Genomic DNA, 18,453 nt, shown 5'->3' on the forward strand with positions numbered 1-18,453 from the left:
ACACACACACACACACACACACACACACACACACACACACACACACACACACACACACACACACACTAGTATCGACTCAGGACAGGACAACCATCCCTTTAAGAGTTCCTTTGGATGACGTCCATATAAGGAGATATTGGAGCTAGTCACATGGGGGGGAAGAATGCACTGCTCAGGTCATGTGACCAGTCTGAGGAAGTGAATGGATCTCCCTTTTTAAGGCTGTGTATGTGCAATGTTGCTTTAGGTTTCATGTCTGCATCCTTCACCAGTTCCCAGAGGTTCAGATGTAGAACGCAAACCAACATTGTATTATTCATTTGTTTTTGTTTCTTTCTTTTTTTACTTTTTACTGTCTCCCTGACAGATACTTCCTCTCATTATATTTCCACAGGTCATTTCATAACTCGGTGTCGTGCCTGACTCATGCATGCATTACAACACACACACACACACACACACACACACACACACACACACACACACACACACACACACACACACACACACACACACACACACACACACCACACACACACCACACACACACCCTGCATTGCTCACTCGCACAGTCAGAGAAATTCACAGGCCCGGCTCGTGTCTGACTAAGACCATATATGGAAGAAGCTAGCAGGTAGCTTCTGACCACTTCTCACTCATCCCTATCTCTCTCTCTCTCTCTCTCTCTCTCTCTCTCTCTCTCTCTGAAACACACAGTGGACTCTCTTCCTTTATTTGTCACATTTCCTTTCTCCTGGAATCAGCCACTCCCTGCTTCTGTTTTTTCCCTCTCTCTCTCTCCATGACAGGGACAATTATAGCAGTGCAACACAGTCTCTGGAACAGTCTCCCCCAGTCATTTATGGCATCACATTCCAGCTGAGGTTCGTACACAGCATTGAGAGGACGGGCTGGTTTGTGTGTGTGTGTGTGTGTGTGCTCTAGCGAGACAGAGAGAGAGAGAGAGGAAGACGGTATGCAAAATACTTGTTGAAATGTAATATCAGAAGAAGTCACAGTTCTACACATTGGTCTTGCCGTTCTAACCGTTCCAGGGTCCCAGACTGAACATGGAGATGCAACTTTTAGTTGCACCACAGAGCTGTGACCACGGCCAGAATAGGGGGCATTGCATGATGTTGCCATGTCAGTATTATAACATTTCACTGTTCATTTGTGAAAGGGGGGGTTTTCTACTTTTTCTCCAAATCACACGAGCAGGAAATCCTGTTTGCACTTCCCCTTTTCCATGGACACGTGACGCCGCGATGATCATGATCTGAGGGCTGCTGTGAGGAAAGCTCTCCAAATGTGCCATGTTCTTTTGCCTCTTGAAATTGGGTCAGAATGAAAAAAAACATGTTGACGATGACTTAATTAAATGAATGATGTCGCATGAACATTATTAAATTAAATTAAATAAGAAATTAGATTAGACCAACTAGGCCTACACCATATTTGGGGCTCAAAGTAAACAACACATTAAAATATGTTGACAAAATCTCTAAACTAGACTTTGAGAATTGTCCCTCTGTCCAAAAACACCACAACATTAGACTTTAGTTGATAGTGTATGTGTGTGCAACTTCTTATACTTATTTTTCATTTGTCAAATTAAGCAACAACCCGGGGCTTTTGGGGCAGAAAAAGATATCTTTAATTTCTTTTAGGTCGTAATTTATATTTAAATGGTTTATGCTGTACTTTCTATAAATCGTTTTAATGTATTATATAAAGCATATTAATGTTTGTTTAAACAAGCTTACATTTTCAAATAAAAGCACACAAAAAAAACCCCAGAATACATTCATTCTTGCCCTGAGTAAGATTTATGTTTATTAAAGCATCATAAAAGATGTGCCACATTTAAACAGCCTCCTTGTTTTTCTATCTTTACAGTAAATCCCACATCTTATCAGAGGGAGCGCATAAGAAACAGATTGTAGCATCAAACTGGAACAAGTCTAACAAAGAAATATACACTTATATACACACACGTACACACATTTACACATATGGTTTCACCGTTTTTCATTCACAAAACCAGAACATTTGAAGACCGAGACTCAAGCGGTCCAGCTCTTCCCCAGGTCCACCAGCTCCATGCCTTCACAGTAGGACCGGGGCCTCGACACCCTCACCTGCTGTCACAGGGAAACGACACACAATGAGCCCCGATGAGCATCTCCCCGCTTCCCTCACACTCACACACAGTCAGACACTCACTGTGGGCGTCCGCTGGGAAGCCAGCTGCTGCAGAAGTGGGAAGGGAGTCCACTGAATGGGCTCCACGGGCCAGCTGCAGACAGAAAGGTCGCTGGCCTTCCCCGAGTCCAGCACACCCTCCCCCATGCTCATCTCGCTGCCCCTCCACCCATACTGAGAGCTGCAGGGAAGACGGGATTATTTACACAGAATCACTGTGTGTGTGTGTGTGTGTGTGTGTGTGTGTGTGTGTGTGTGTGTGTGTGTGTGTGTGTGTGTGTGTGCGCGTGTGAAGGAATGTCAGTACTTTTTGGCAAGAAAAACTAGAGTGAAAGCTAAAAATACACATGAGGGAAAAGCAAGAAATGTCGTTTTATTCATTGATGGGTGTTAATGAGTTACACATTTAGTTTGGGAGAATTATTAATAGTCAATATTCGTATTCCAATGAGATATAGATCATAAATGTTATGTTTAACGTCACTTTTCACTTTACTGACTTGCTTTCTCTTTGATTAAATACATGTAATAGTCAACGTGGGGATACTTTCAATATTTCTGTATCATCGATTGATGTATAAAATAAGAAAGGGGCCGATGGGAATGAAAATAATTATCACTCACAGCTCGACAGGCCTTTTTTAGCATCTTTCAGCTTATTGTTTCGGTTTCACGGCTCACAACTTGTAAAGTTTTGGCTTTCTATCATCCCTATTAGTGTCAACTGAAGATGCAGACTGAAAAAGCAGACAAAGCTCTGATAAGTGACTGCACACTGCCTGCCCAGCTCTAACGAGGAGTTAGCAACTAGGCGGTGAACAAAGTGGACAGCCAAAGAGACAAATATGTCGAATGAACATTTGATTTATATTTGTTCATCTTGACAAGAAGTAAGACTTGAAATTAAAAACAATACCACCTTCGAGGTGTGCTGATGTTTAAAACTTGCTTTGCTTCCCACAACAGCTTTTCAAACAGATCTTTTTTTAAAAGGACCAGCGTGTCTGATTTAGTGGCATCTTTAACATACATTAAGTCAAAGGGTTCCAGTTCAGTAATTTAAAACTGCAGATTGTGTGTGTGTGTGTGTGTGTGTGTGTGTGTGTGTGTGTGTGTGTGTGTGTGTGTTTCTGCTTGATTGCTCTACAGACGCCCAACTTCACATTTCCCCGGAAGCAAAAGCAAACAGCTGCTTGATGGATTCTTCTGACAAACCAGCCTGTTTACCATCATAACCACCGTTTCAGTGGCTCGAATGATTTAACAGCCAATAATTATTCTCATTTTCATCGTGAAACATCAAAAACATTAGGGTTTTTGTAGGGATCTTTACCAAAGAAAGATGTTTTACAGTTATTTAATTACAAGACCATCTTTTTTCTTTACTTCTTCTTTTTGCTGCTTCTTTTTTACCGTGCTTTATTTTCTTACATGGAATCAAATCACTGTGTTGACTGCATCTGTATGCACCTTTAGGGTTGGGAGGGGATGCTGGGAGATGGTTTGGGGAGGTTTGTTTATTTTTTAAAAGAAGGGGGGATTGAAGATTATATATCTTATCTTATATATTATATAACTGTCATCTGTCCTTCACTAAGAAAATAGAATAATAAAAATGATGATGTAACTTCATGTTGTTTACTTGACAGCAGAGTATGGGCACATGTATATTCTATTGTATGCAATGCAATTGTGTGTGTGTGTGTGTGTGTGTGTGTGTGTGTGTGTGTGTGTGTGTACCTGTGGGGGTAGATTGTATTGATGCGTGTCCCGTGGCTGGGGCAGGTGGAGGCCAGCGACAGCGTGTCGTCGTGGTAACAGCAGGGACGGTCGAGCGCCCGCAGGTGCAGCAGCTCATCGGAGCGTGTAAAAGCGGGATTATCTAGTGAGTCTGCTGATCCTGCCCACGAACGCAACCAGAACCGTCCTGACAGCTCATCAAAATGGTTGAACCTGCGATAGCTGCACACAAACAAGGCATGATGGGGGACAGGAGGCTATTCACAAGGGGCAATATTTACTGGACCTGCTGCCACTTCATCTGGGCTGGAGGAAGAAAACATCTTTATATATATAAATTATATTTTTATAAATTATTTATATCAATTATTTATATAAATTATTTATATAAATTGTAAAAGAGATTATAATATATATATATAAAAATTTAAAAATAACAATAATTATATATATATATAAAAAAATAACAATAATTATATATATATAAAAATAACAATAATAATTATATATATATATATATATATATATATATATGTAATTATTATTTTAGTTAATTCATAACATTTGTTTGGCGCTATAAAAGACAAGACATTTGCAAATTATTCCAACTTTATGGCCGACCCTGTATGTATCATAGAATATTATTTGTCTTTCTTTTTTAAAAGTCTCACTGGAGAAACAAATGGCAAAAGTCAACTGGAAGGTAAACATAAGTTGATTAAACATTGCTCTCCTGTTGATGCTCTCTCCTACTGTTGATGAGACACTCTGGATTAAAGGCTTAACTTCAGGCTGAACTTTCCTTGTCCGTGTCCACGGCCAGTATTAGAAGTTAATCTCAGGATGAAACTGCAGCGTCTCGGTTAAGGTGGATCAAACTCATCCCAGACGACAAGCGTCTCCACATAGAAATGTTGACCGGAGCGGCTTTAAGAGGCGAGGAAGCTCGATGTCTGTACTTCAATCTGTCGAAGCCTGCTGCTATCTACATGTTCATCGTTTGATGTGTTGAGGTTCAGGTCTGGCCAAGCACTCAACATTTGAATTCAGCCATCCTGTAACAGCTTCCAGGAGTCATCAGCACAGGCTTCGGCTTCGGGATGTGGTTTGGTGGACTCTGACATCTAGTGGACATTTACTGTAACTACAAGGACTGTACATGTATGTTCCTCTCAGTGATCTCCCTCAAGGTTTCCATTGTGGTATGGCCATGTATGTCAGATTGTCTGTACATGTGTTGTTCAAAGGTCCATTCAGAAGCCCATAGAGACTGTTCACTGTTCATATTCAACACGTTTGTTTTAACCAGACACATCCTCGAAACATTGAATTGTTTACACATCTTATGTGTTCAGGATTGACAAAATATATATTTAAGCAAGCGAAGTAACAGCGTTTGATTTCAATTCAAACCAGATTTCTTTTTAGTTTAGCAGGTATGATTTAAATATCTATTATTATTATTATTATTATTATTATTATTATTATTATTATTATTATTATTATTATTATTATTATTATTATTATCTATACCTCAGATCTTCCTCAATGTCAGTGTTTTGGTTCATTTTGTAAAACAAACAAAATTACTTTCAGGAAATCTTAAGCCAAGAGGTAAACATGAAATACCAATGTATGGTTTACATTTGGTATGACCTTGTCATTTGCAAGTGCCTTCATCATTTCAAGTGTTAATTAAAAAAAATAAATTCTTTCTGTAAATATGTCTGTGTATTTATCTTTCTATTGCAGGTTGTACGTTGCGAGTCTGTAGCCTACCTGCTCCGGGTCTGATCCACTTTGGCCTGGATCAGAATGGCTCGGTAGCGCCGCACCGCCACGAGGGCCAAAATGCCGATCACCGTCACTATGACGAGCAAGACGGCAAGACACGCGCCCACGAGCCGCGCTCGAGTCATCCTCACGTCGCACCTCCGCCCCATGTACCAGAAGTCCTCTCCTACCAGGCAGCTGACACAGGACAGGACATTTACATGGACTGGACGAGAAAAACCCGGCGTATATGTTGGGTGCCTCCGTGTGCTCTTACCGGCACACTGGGAGCTGGCCGCCCGGGTGGTGAGTGCAGATGCCGTGGTGGTGGCAGTAGTCAAAGTGGCAGACGGAAGAGCAGCTGTAGTTGGAAGTGCCAGGCTGAAACACACACTCGTAGCCTGCTGGACACTGCAGCAACCAGTCACACACATCGGCCTGCAGACCTGCAGGGAAGACACGGTCACTGTTTAAATCCCCCTCGGTCCAAAAATAACATCACGTATGATTTTAACCTTATTAGATTGTCATAATAAGCATATCAATTCTTGAGATCTTTGACCACCAAAACCTAAATCAGTTCATTCTTGAGGTCAAGTGGGCGTTGATGGCCGTTTCCAGCCGTCAAATGAAAAGACGAACTTCTTTCTGTTTCACATTCACCGTGCAACATCAAAAGTGATAAGAGTCCAGTAAAGATGATTACATGCCACAGTAACAAGTTTAATATCCGAGTAAATCAGATTTCCTCGTAACTAGATTGTGCGTCTAACTGAGTTATAATGTTTACATGAGCCCGTCTGGAACTGGGTTAATGAGATAAGCGGGTTAAAGAACGGCATTCCAGCAGAGGAGATCTTGGACCAGGTTCTGACATTTTGTTCATATCTGTTCTCAGACTCTGTTTGCTTCAAATTTGACACACAGAGTTTAAATCTGATTGAAATCAGACGTGTGAGAAATGTGATCACACAGAGGAGAGTTCACAGCTCTGCATTACAGTCTACACTAAGTTTTCATGCTCCTATCCTTAATGCCTGACTGGAGGACTATGAAAGTATTTGGAGACCGACGACAGACCACTACAATGCTGCACATGCAGTAGTCTTCATCACCACTAGGTGGCTCTGCTCAGGGATCCGTCTGTGCCATGTGTTAGTCTTTCTGTTTATTTTGTTTTCTTGATAGTTCTTTTTTGTCGTTGTTCCTTTGATATTCACTTTTATTGTTTTTTTATTGGTAAACATTTAAAATATGCCCTCTGAGTGAAAAGTCAGTTATTGACATGATGGACCTCACCCAACTCCATTTATTAGCCCTTTCTATTTCTATTTTGACTTTGAATGATAAGCAGTATTTCACATTGTAATAGATGATGACCCTGTCTGATGTTTTGCTTTGTTACATGTACGTATTTGTGTTTGTAAATAAAAACAATAAAAACAAAGTTATATATAAAAAAAAAACCTAAAATGTATAAATATCCACTTGTGAGTCTGTAATACTCTTGTACACGAGCTTTAACAATAATAAAAGAATGGACTTCCTTCTCAGGTAATAGCCACTAACCCGGCTGCCTTTGAGAGGAAGGAGAAATGAGGCGAGAGAGGAAACATCTACCTCCCAGCGTGATGTTGGTGATCTTGGACGACCTGAAGCTCCTCCCATCACAAACGGCCTGAGCCAATCCCGTTCGTTCCAACAGCGACGTGGCTCCCGTCCTGCCGAGCCACTGCAGGGCGCCGCTGGTTTTAAACTGCACCAGACTCTGCACCGCATGGCCACTAAAAAAAAACAACCCAGAATGCTTCTTGCTCTTCTAAAAACATTTGCAGATCATCAGCACATAGCAACCAGTTAATTTGACAAAGCATATTAATGAATTGTTTGAATATGATGGATTTAGCTAGAAGCTAATTTCCATCAAACATAACGCAACATAAAATGTTGGCAACACATTACATAAAAATAGGCTACTTCATGAAAGTCGACATATTTGAGCGAAGAGAGCCAAATATTTCCCTCCTCACACGAGAACAAACACGTGATTTACGTTTGTCACTTGGCCAGGAACTTCAAATGAACACTAATGTGGGCCGCGTCTGCTGGACGTTTGCCAGAAACGACTTAACAGCGTGTTAAAATGTCAGAGTCGTGTTTACGACGTGTGACTTGAATTAAGTGGGGCTTCGCGTCGTTACACATGCATTCCCCACGAGGCCTCACCTGCTCCAGACTCCCAGCAGCCTGCTGAACCCCGGGGCTTTCCGGAGGTACGGCTCCACCTGAAAGACACGGGAGTGAGGACATTTCTGCATGCCAGTGTGTGTGTGTGCGTGTGCATGATCTCTCACCCATGCTGTGGTGTCTTCCTCCAAACCAGGAGTAAAAGCCGATCTGGATTCTTCTACAACGATCTGCAGCAGCAGCTCGATCGACTCCACTGGACAGAAAACAGGAAAAAACCTGACATCCCAAACTATTATCTATCCACACACACGTGTACTCGTGGAGGGACAATATATCGAAATATCGATATATATCGTGATACTCCCTGCTGCGATGTTATCGATACACTGGCACCAAATATAATTTAAAAAAAATGTTGTTTCTAAATCTCCTTTTTTTCTTTAGATTTTTATTAAAATATGCCTCACCAGAGTCACTCCTTCATGACTCCTCTTGGCCTTTTGCCAGTTTATGTCTATAATGGAATGATGTCACGTATGTTGTTAAAGAGCGACTAAGTTAAGACTCTGCACTTTGTTTCACAAACTGAAACCACAATGGAGTGAATAAAGACATTATTTCCTGCTTTTGCCTTTTCACTGGTATTTTCTCTCCTTCAGATACACAGATATCGTGATGCATATCGTAGACGATTTCTTGCAATATATTGTGTATCGCGATAATATATCGCGATATCATGGTATCATGAGTTACTCTGTGATTCCTGCCCCTAACGTGTACGCTACCTGTGACACAGACGGGTCGGTCCGGCACGATGTAGAACTTGGGCGTCTGACTGGTTTCGGAGCTCCAGCTGGAGGCTGAAGCAGAAGGTGTGAGCGTCACGTGGTTCTCCTGGCCGGGAGGCGACGAGGTCGTCAACGAGGTCGTCCACGACGGAGCTCCAGCTGTGGGGGTTTGTCTCATCGTGCTGCTCGGAAACCTTTTCTCTACATCTTCCACGCCGCCGCCTCCATGTCCGTCACCTGCAGTCGTGCGTGAGAGCAGAGGCGTCGTGGTGATATAGCTGCGGGGCTCTTCAGTAGAAGATGGCGAAGGCGGGGGATTCTGTGTGTGAGGTGTGTGGGTAAAGGTCGATGTGATTGTTTGTGAGGGTACAGTAGGTGTTTCATGGTTGGGGGGGGCTGTGTGTTGCTCGGTGGCAGCAGAGGGCGAAGGCAGGGGGTTGCTGGTTGGACTGGCAGGAAGTGCAGTGTGTGTTTGGAGCGTGTTCGAAGGCATGAACGACAACGGAGGGACGGGAGTCGCCGTATTTGTGGATGAGTCTTCCTTCAAGGGCGTGTAAACGGGACCAGGGGTGTACGTTTCAGAGACCGTAGTGGTTCCTGGGGGGGCTGAGGTCTGGACTACATCTCCCAACGTCACAGCTTCTGTGGGTGAGGAACTCGAGGTCCGGTGATCCTCTTTGGTGAGACCTGGCGTGGAGGTCTGGGTCTCTGCTTTGCTGGTCCGTGTGGAGGGGGAGGACGGGTGAGGAGGCATCTCTGTGTTCTCTGGAGGGTTTGTTTGACTCGAAGCCGTGGAGGAAGCCAAAGAAAGTCCGTCCGAGGACTCGAACGCAGCAGCGTGACTGGTGACGTCCGATACGGTCGGTACAGAGGAGTCGGTCCGACCGGGGTTTGGATCAGAACCAGCGGCGGTGTTGAGCCCTGTGATGTGGAGGGTGGGGCCCTGTGATGATGATGATGATGACGAGGCAGTGGGTCCAGTATCAGTTGAGACCTCCTGCTGAGCTTCGGTGGGTGGTTTTAAGGGATCAGAGGTCACGGCAGAGACCGGATCAGAGTAAAGTCTGTCCGTGCTCCGCTGGGTCCTCCAGGAACCGGGTCCTTTCTCTCCGGAGGCCCCACTAACGCCTCCACTGGGTGGGATCAGGGCGGTGCCGCTCTCCCAGGGTGTCGGGGAAGAGGTGAGAGGTGGGACACTGGAGCCGGGCGGAGCTGGTGTGGATGCAGACAGCTCAGAAACCCGAGTGGCTGTATATGTGTGTGTGTAAGCGTCGGAGCTACTCGCCGCGGCGCGTGTCATCCGGGTTCGAGGGTCGCTCGATGTTTTTGCAGCGTGCGATGTGTGAAACGGCGCGTCGGTGCCGAGCGAAGGCTGGAAAGAGGGCCGCGTTGTCTCCGTGGCATCGGCTCGGCGAGCGGCTCCAGATGTATCCGCTCCATTGTTCGGCCCTTCCTCAGGAAGAGGGAGCGTTTCCCTATCGGCCCTCCCAGCCGCGGAGGCTCCCTGCAGGGGTGAGGTGGGGTGCAGCAGGTCCTGGTCCTGAGAGGAGGGACCAGACGTAGACCGAGCCTCAGATCTCGACTCCAGACCTTCGTAGAGGTGACCTCTGACCCCTTCTGTCCCTCTCACAAAGTCTCGACCCTCAGGAGAGTCGCTCGCAGAGCTGGTTCCTGTCTGAGTCGAGTCCAGGAGGTCTAGGCCTGAACGTGGGCTGGTGTGGTCCGCCGAGGAATTCCTCTCATCTTCCTGGACTGGATGACCAGGAAAAAAAAACAGAGACGGAGAGGGTGAGAGAGTGGAAACCACAACATCACATATCTGTCTCTCACACCACACAGAGCGTGATAAGAACTTTTTCCGGTGGAGTTTTAGCTCAGATTCAACAACAACACAGAGAAAATAACAGTAATATTATCATTCGTTGCATCTATTTATAGAGACAACAAATTAAGCAAACATGCACCTCTGAACTCTGATCCAAATGTAATTAGATAAAACTCTCGTGATCGGGAAAAGTGCAGGAAAGTGGATAATCGAGTTTCTCACCAGAATAGGACAGCTGAATGTGGTCTGGGGAGCGTCCTGGTCCAGTCCAAGTGAAGGTGGCTTCGTTGCCGTGACAGCGGGCGAGCAGAGTCGTCCCTCCGCTCTCCAGGACCTCATCTTCCTCGTTCAAAACACAGCGCACTGATACCCTCAAACCAGTGTCCAACTTTAAGAGTACCGTGAGACCCTGAGGGACGCCTATCGTCCAGGTGCAGACTGAAAGGGTTTTGTCAGACCGCTGGTTCATGGAGTCCAGCGTGTCGGTGTTGTTGTCGTCTGTGAAAAGTCCAGGCAAAGTGAGATTGAAGTGACCGGTGGGCTCGTTGTCCAGGCTGACATTTCCACCACAGTGCTGCTGCAAGGCCAACCCTTTATCTGAGGAAAGGAAAAACATAAATAAATAAAGATGGTAAAAAGAGGATATGAATCTGGCATGGAAAAGAGGAAACCAGTCAGGATTCCTGTAAATCTCATGACTTCTGTGTGTTTCTGCAGTGAAAGCTAATTCCTTTTATTATGGACATAAATTGTAGGTGTTTTATATTCTGAGATTATGTCTATTAATGTCATTTTAGAGAGAAAAATCATCTGCTGACCCGTTTCATCTGTACAGAAGCACGTTATGACTTCATTTAAAAGCAGTTGAAAAGGAAACACAAGTGTGTCCAATACAGATCCCTGAGGTAATGAAAACGAGCGGACAGCAGATGTCCTTACCTGTTGTGATAATGAGCTGCATTTCCAATCCTGAGACATTTCAGTGTCGGTGACCTTTTTAATCCCGAATCCATGTACAGATCGGTCGGATTTACGGTTTCTGTGCGACAAGGTTTTTAAAAAGAAAAGACCTCCAGTTGTCCAGCGAGCAGTCCCTCCAACTAAACCCGGAGAGGAGTCAGAAACTTTCCTTCTCCATCATTTCCTTCCAGCGGAAACCGCCGCTGTGCTGTCACAGGGGGCGCAGCGGTCACCCAAATCAGTCCCACGTGTGTCGGACGTCGTGCCGGACAGACAGGCAGGCGGGGCAGCAGCAGAGCGCCGGGTTTAATACGCGTCCTCCGGGCAAACTCGCTCGTTTGACTCGGCGTTTCCAAGAGATGAGAAGCAGGAATCCAGCGAGCCAGCGGGAGCTGCGTTTTACACACGTGCTTTAAACGCAACACAGGAAAGCGCTTCTTTTTTTTTTTTTTTTTTTTTACCGCAGGACGTATGAGGACATGAAGGGGGCGGGGGAGGTTTATACATGCACAGCCCCAGACCACGACCCGGTACCGACCCGGTACCGAGTTCTCACCACTCATCATCACGTGTGAAATATTTGTAGCTTGTTTTTGGCCACATCTTTTTTAAAGACCTCACTTTGAATTTGGAGTAAATGTATGGAAGCCCATTTCTGCCATTGTTGTCAGGGAAAAAAAGAGAAAGAGAAAATAGTAATGATTTAGCATTTCAAAATAAATCTTAAAATAAAAAGATTTATTTTCTCAAAATAATGATTTATAATGTCAAAATATTGACTTATCTTAAAATAATGAGAAACTTTCTCAAAGTAATGAGAAACTCTCAAAATACATTTTAAAATAATGACACAGTATCTCAAAGTAATGGGAAACTTTCTCAAAATAATGATTTATAATGTCAAAAATATTGACTTACCTAAAAATAATGAGAAACTCGCAAAAATATATTTTTTTGTCTCAAAATCACAAGAAATGTTCTCAAATATTGAGAAACATTCTCAAATTAGTGATGTTTCTCATTCTGTTGAGCAATTTATCATCATTTTGAAATAGTTCTTTTTTTCTGACAGTGGCAGAATTGGGCTTCCATAGTGATAATGTTATATTAAGCTTTAATCATTGGAATAATTATTTTGTCCCTGTTTTGTATTTTCTTCCATTGACTTTTATGTATTTTTATATATTGCATTTTTTAAAACGTACAGATGTTTGTTCAGCTCTGGCTTTGTAAGCTTTGTAAATATCTAAACGTTCCATCCTTGAAATAAAGACTCAGGACACCGGAGTCAAGTGAAGCGCTTTTATTTAGAATCCTTCCTTTTTTGGTAAAACTGTGGAAACATAAAAGATATGGCAATTCAAGCATTAATGTTAACCTTAGAAATGCCATTCGTGATTAGCATATATTCCCGCATGTCAAACTAAAACAGAAAACACACAAAATAAAACATCAAAGCAGACTTTGACATCCTACCTACAGGACCTCAAAAGCTACCAGAAGTGAAAAGTGAAGCAAATAACTACGGCAAGAGAGGAGGGTTAAATATAAGCACACAGATGCAATACCATTTTACACCACGACTCTAGTCGGATGCAACACACAAACGTGGTGCAATATTTATATAACTTCACAAATTGGACACATTTTAAATGCCTCTCATTCTAAATCAGTGAATCATTATAATTTAGTAAATCATCGTATAGCAGACAGCAAACACAGAATCTCAACGGTTAAAGTGCCAAGTAATGTAAAAACAGGTGCAGGATTCAGTTTTCCTTTTTAACTCACATTCATAATGTAATTATGTCTCTAATTTGACCCCCGTTTCAAATGTGCAGAGAGAACTTAAAGAGAGCGAGCACTCCCCCCCCTATCGGGTAGGTTTGTACTGGTGGCACTTGTCTCCAGTGAGGTGGTTGTCGCAGGTCAGAGTGTACTTGAATTGGAAGCGCCCTTTCCTGGAGGTGCAGGTGTGCGTCCGCGTCCCGCGGCTCACCGGGACCGAACACGATACCAGGCGGTCGTCGTATCTCAAATCCTTGTCCCAGACCTCCACCGTCAAGCGCAGGTGTGTGTCCACCTTCATACATAAAATAACATTTATAATTAATAAAAAAACAAGTATATCCATCACACAATCAATCTGTCAACACTATGTGGATGAAAAGTCGTCTGCTTAAAGTATTCATTTTGGATCCTTTTTCTTTCTGTCTCCCATGATGCTTTGCCTTGGCTGTTGCTTCTTGCACATTAAATCATCAATCCTATTGGTTGAATAGAATTCATTGAAACATGATGTAAATCATTACACCTGGTCTAAAGTGACTACTGATGCATTTAAATGGGAATAACTGTGTCTGAAAAACCAAAATAGTCCAACTTTATGGGCAAACAAATAATAACCAAGACGATAAGAATGTTGACCGACCTTGCCCAGATTATAACGAGCGTTCCACCTCGGGCTGTTTGACTTGATCACACGAGTCCTGCGTGCGATCCGGCCGAACCGAAGCTTTGCGTACCTGTGGAATTGGATAAAACAGGAAACTGGTTGACATTTGTCCGTGACGGATGGTGATCCAGGTGTCCCCCTGTCCTCTACGTACCCCTCGGTCTTGCCAAACAGATCTCCTCTCAGACGCCAGCCCCGGATGATGGTCACCACCAGTTTCCCCCTCCAGGCCTGTTTGGGACAGCAGTTCAGATCCAGGTTGGACTGACCGTAGCAGCGCCGCGGTGCTGGCTGCTTCCTGACGCCGTTTTCTCTGATGTAATCTTGAATGGCGCTCTTCAGGCTCCTCTTCTGGTTGTAGCATGGCAGAAGCTCGTGCAGAGGTCTCAGGGAATACCGGACCAGATCGGGGTGATCCTTGAGGGTGTTCAGCCACCGGCGGTAGCCCAGGGAGTCTCTGCGGCCCAGAGAGAACTCACCTGACCAGCCCCGGCCTCCGACCACCTCGGTCTGGTGTCTGTGGAGACCGGACCGGTAGGAGGTGGTGGTGTCCCGGTTGCTCAGGACTTTGTTGCAAGTCCTCCTGTTCAACGAGCCGGAGAGTCCGAGGCTGAAAGAGAGACCCTGCGTCAAGCAGGAGTGCACCTGCAGAACAACGGGGAAGAGAAGACGTATTTATATGTAGAACTGTGTTTGATATCATAATCATTAGTGTTAATCACCTGGGAATAACAATCATTGTGTTTGCCGATGTTGCAATATTTGGTTTTGATACGGTAAGTAATTCTGGGCTAGAATTTCTCATATCAATACTGATTATTATAAACTTTAAAGTATCATTATTATTTTAATCACCTGAAAATAAGAATTGTTGTGTTTGAGGTTGTCGATGCTGCAAAATTTGGTTTTGATAGGGTAATAATTTAATTCTGGGCTTGAATTTCTGATATCAATACTGATTATTATTAACTTAAAAGTATCATTATTGTGTTAATCACCTGAAAATAATGTTCATTATCTTAGAATGAGTCGTTTAAATCTACATAGAGCAAGTCGTCACTGAGCAGAATGGACAAACCAAGCTCTCCCGCATTTTCAGTTTCAGTTGGTTGCAATATTCAACTCCACCACTAGATGGCGCCAAAATCATACACACTCAATGCTTCTTAAAGGTGGTGCTGAGACTCACTGGTGTTTTTAATTTAAAATAAATACATAATCGTAGGTGTCGTGTACCTGATATGTCGAGAGACCATTCAGTGATGACAAACAGGTTCGTGAAGCCGTGATTCGCTGGAGTCGCCCCCCGAGGTAAACCTGAAATAAAGCACAATGTTGTTGAGAGAGAAAATAAAATCATTTTATTCCTGCGAACTGAGAAAAACTGAGTGGATTTGAACCTGGCGGATGTAATGAGTGCCGTAGATGTTGATGAAGCGTCTGAACTGGGCCCGGGTGGCGGGGCTGTATATATACGGCAGGCGCCCCAAATCCCTGCGGAACTCAGCGCTGATGGGCGGCCGGCTCGACACGCGGTACCTGAACACACCAAGTCAGACCGGTTGATTGACTGCCAATATAAAAATAATGAGTGCTGTCAATCGATTAAAAAAAATGAACTCATTAATCACACAATTTGCCGTGATTTATCGCAATGAATCGCTTTCTTTCTTCTTAAGAATAAAGTATTTAATAATAGATATTTAAATGTAAAATGATGGAATTGATGTAGAATCAACACAAAGGAAGTATTTAAATTAAAATACTAATGTTTAATAGCAGCTTTTTAACTTTAAGCACAGAATGTGAACTACAGATTTCCAAAGAAACCATCTAAGCAGCTTGAAAAAGGCATATTTCTTACAAAACCCAGGCCTATATGTTACAGTGAATATGGAAAAAAGAGGAAATATTGTGCTGTGAGTTCAGAATGCTAAATCTTTTTCACTCCATAGAACAACAATTCAGCTCAGTCCTCCTTTACATTCAGTTACTGAGACGGCCCAGTGAGGTGATGTCACCCTACCTGTAGTGGCTGCAGGTCACCTTGTGGGTGCTGAAGGTGTAACGGTCCTCTCTGCTCCGGGCCGAAGCAAATTTAAACGCAGCGGACTTCGTTCCCGCCAGGTCCAGTTTCAAATTAGCCAACCGACCGAAAGCCAGGCCAATCTGTTCGAAACAGGAAGTGTGTGAGCTGTTCGATGTTCCAAGAACACACAAATGGTACTAAATTACATCATCATGAGGTGAGTTTACCATGAGGTCTCATACTTTGAAGCATGGTAATGGTTCAACAATCATATTTATACGAACGCTCAAGAAATGTGCTCCGAGATCTCATCAGACCATCATTTTTTCACACCTTATGACCAAATATGTCTGAGTGATGATGTGTCTTACCTTCCATCCATTACTTTCCTGGGCGGTGTATCTCGTAATCAGTGAGCTGTGAACACAGTTTCCAGGAAATAGATTATAACGTCTCTCTAATTTCACATTCAATGATGATGATTTTTCCACCAAAACCTCAGGAATCTAAACTCTGAACGTATGAATACCTGGCAGAGGTGTGTTGACTGTTGTCCCGCTGAAAGTTACAGCGGCTGAACGCTCGCCAGTCCAACGCAGAGCCGGGCAGCTGGAAACCAATGAGATCAGATCTAAGGTTGCCTTCAGGTACCGAGACATTTTTTTTTAAAAGAAATGTAAATTACCTTCTGCAGCCGGTTGCCTTGCAGAGGGTTGCGGCACAGAGTGCAGGTGCCTCTCCGGTTCAGGTAGGTCCTCACGTTGATCACGTAGGCGCCCTTTCGCTGCAGGGTGACGGCGTCGAAGCCCTCCCCCACCAGGTTGTGGCCCGGCACAAAGGGGGCGGCCCGGCACTGGCTGCGGGTCCCGGTCTGGCAGCCGAGGACGGAGGAGTGGAGGGACAGGAGGAGCAGGAGACTCAGCAGGAGGAGAAGGGGCGGGGTTGAGAAGGAGAGCATGACTGGAGGGGCAGGGGAGGAAGGAAATCAGTGTCATTTATCAATCAAGTTCTTATTCAATTTGAGCTTTTATCACATTGAAAGCTTTTGTTGGAGCTATTTATTTATTGTTAGTTTAGTTTAGTATTCTGTTTAGTTTTGATTATTCTGAATTCATTCATTTGATTTCATTATGATTAGATTTCTATTAGTATTCTAGTTTATTATTTGTTTAGTTTAGGTGTTTCTTGTTTAGGTTAGGGGGGCACCTGAAATTATATAGGTAGGCTGTCGGTAAGGGACCAGCATGCACCTGGGTGGGCAAGAGGCACGGGAATTTTCTTTGTTCTTTGTTTGTTGCTTTCTGGTTCAATAAACCACTTTTATTTGTTTTGACAAACAGCTACTACAATTTTAGTATGATGCATCTTTGATTGATTGATTGATTTTATTTGGTGGACGCACAGAAAAAAGCACAAAAGCACTTAACCATCATCACCGAGGATAAAAACACAATAAAGCTCTAAGGATTATTTCCATTGTGGTTCTCTTCAAAACAACAAACAACAATAAAAACATAAAAACAATACATTCACAGGGAGGCCATCTTTTCTGTGTCTAGAGTGCTGTTTAGCCTCTCATTAACAGCTCCTCTCGTCTCATTAGAAACATTTGGGAATGTGACATTTTCTCTGATCCTCACCATTTATTTTGCGTCATTTTTTGATAACATGAAAATCTAAAAAGTCCTATTTCTGGGACATCGTCAGTGGCCTGAGATGAGGTTAATTAAAAATGACTTAGTAAATGCATCCGTATTTGTGATGCAATTTAAAAAGTTAATGCTGGGCCAATTCAGCCACAGCTATTATCTCCACATGCATTACACTAATGATCATTTTAAAACATTTACCACTACAATGTGTGACTAAAGTCCCCACTTAATCCCATTTAGCCATACATATAAAGGCCATTTGTTTGAGAGCAGTGAAAGTTAATTGGAAAAACATTTGATTAACAAACCGTTTATACATATATTTTTAACCAAGAGGATCCTGATCCTTTAAATATTCAGTCCGTCAAGAATTATTCCAAATAGTCATGATAACAAAAAGAAGTCATTACCTGGTCAGGTCTCGGCGGATGAGGAGAGAATATCAGGCCGAGACGTGGTTCGAATGTCAAGTGTGACAGCAAAGAAGTGCATTTATGCTTATTAGCAACCCATAACAATCCAGATAATTACACCAGTGTTCAAATAATTAAGGCAGGACAGCCTTAATGTTTTTATAATTACCAGGGTCATTATTAACCTCACCTGAGTCATTATGATGCTGCTGGACGGCATTATAAAAGGATTTAGGGCTTCCGGGAATGGACAAAAGCTTCATAAGGAAGAATAAAAAGCTCATTTCTCCAACTCTTCTTCAGAAGGATGTGACTTTCTTGTTATGTAGCTGAATCATACCTTCGTGGTTTACCATATCAGTGTTGTTTTTTTACAGGTTTCTACCATTTCGGAGGCTGAAATTGTGTCTTTCCATCTTTAAA

The 18,453-nt window shown here is 43.3% G+C and overlaps 2 protein-coding genes across 3 annotated transcripts; both read right to left on the minus strand.

Moving 5' to 3' along the window:
- Positions 1-1,781: 1,781 nt before the first annotated feature.
- LOC311010794 (uncharacterized protein) lies at positions 1,782-12,136 on the minus strand. Of its 2 annotated transcripts, none has more exons than XM_084005442.1 (11): positions 11,461-12,136; positions 10,744-11,118; positions 8,694-10,448; positions 8,073-8,161; positions 7,945-8,003; positions 7,339-7,502; positions 5,996-6,164; positions 5,725-5,916; positions 3,946-4,167; positions 2,227-2,386; positions 1,782-2,141 (listed from the first exon to the last, which is right to left on the minus strand). In XM_084005442.1, exons 1-11 carry the CDS (start codon positions 11,480-11,482, stop codon positions 2,067-2,069), a joined length of 3,282 nt encoding a protein of 1,093 aa, XP_083861568.1. In that variant the 5' UTR covers positions 11,483-12,136; the 3' UTR covers positions 1,782-2,066. The 2 variants fall into 2 exon arrangements, with proteins under 2 accessions (XP_083861568.1, XP_083861567.1); XM_084005441.1 differs by having other exon boundaries at positions 1,783-2,144; positions 11,461-12,135.
- Positions 12,137-12,787: 651 nt separating this feature from the next.
- LOC311010711 (perforin-1-like) lies at positions 12,788-18,084 on the minus strand. Its single transcript, XM_084005299.1, has 10 exons — positions 18,028-18,084; positions 16,651-16,925; positions 16,495-16,574; positions 16,337-16,382; positions 15,963-16,105; positions 15,337-15,475; positions 15,173-15,253; positions 14,091-14,581; positions 13,913-14,006; positions 12,788-13,564 (listed from the first exon to the last, which is right to left on the minus strand). The coding sequence occupies exons 2-10, from the start codon at positions 16,921-16,923 to the stop codon at positions 13,355-13,357; spliced, it is 1,557 nt and encodes a 518-aa protein (XP_083861425.1). The 5' UTR covers positions 16,924-16,925; positions 18,028-18,084; the 3' UTR covers positions 12,788-13,354.
- Positions 18,085-18,453: the final 369 nt, after the last annotated feature.

The sequence above is a fragment of the Eutrigla gurnardus genome, assembly GCF_963514095.1.
Source record: "Eutrigla gurnardus genome assembly, chromosome: 3".
Lineage (NCBI taxonomy): Eukaryota > Metazoa > Chordata > Actinopteri > Perciformes > Triglidae > Eutrigla > Eutrigla gurnardus.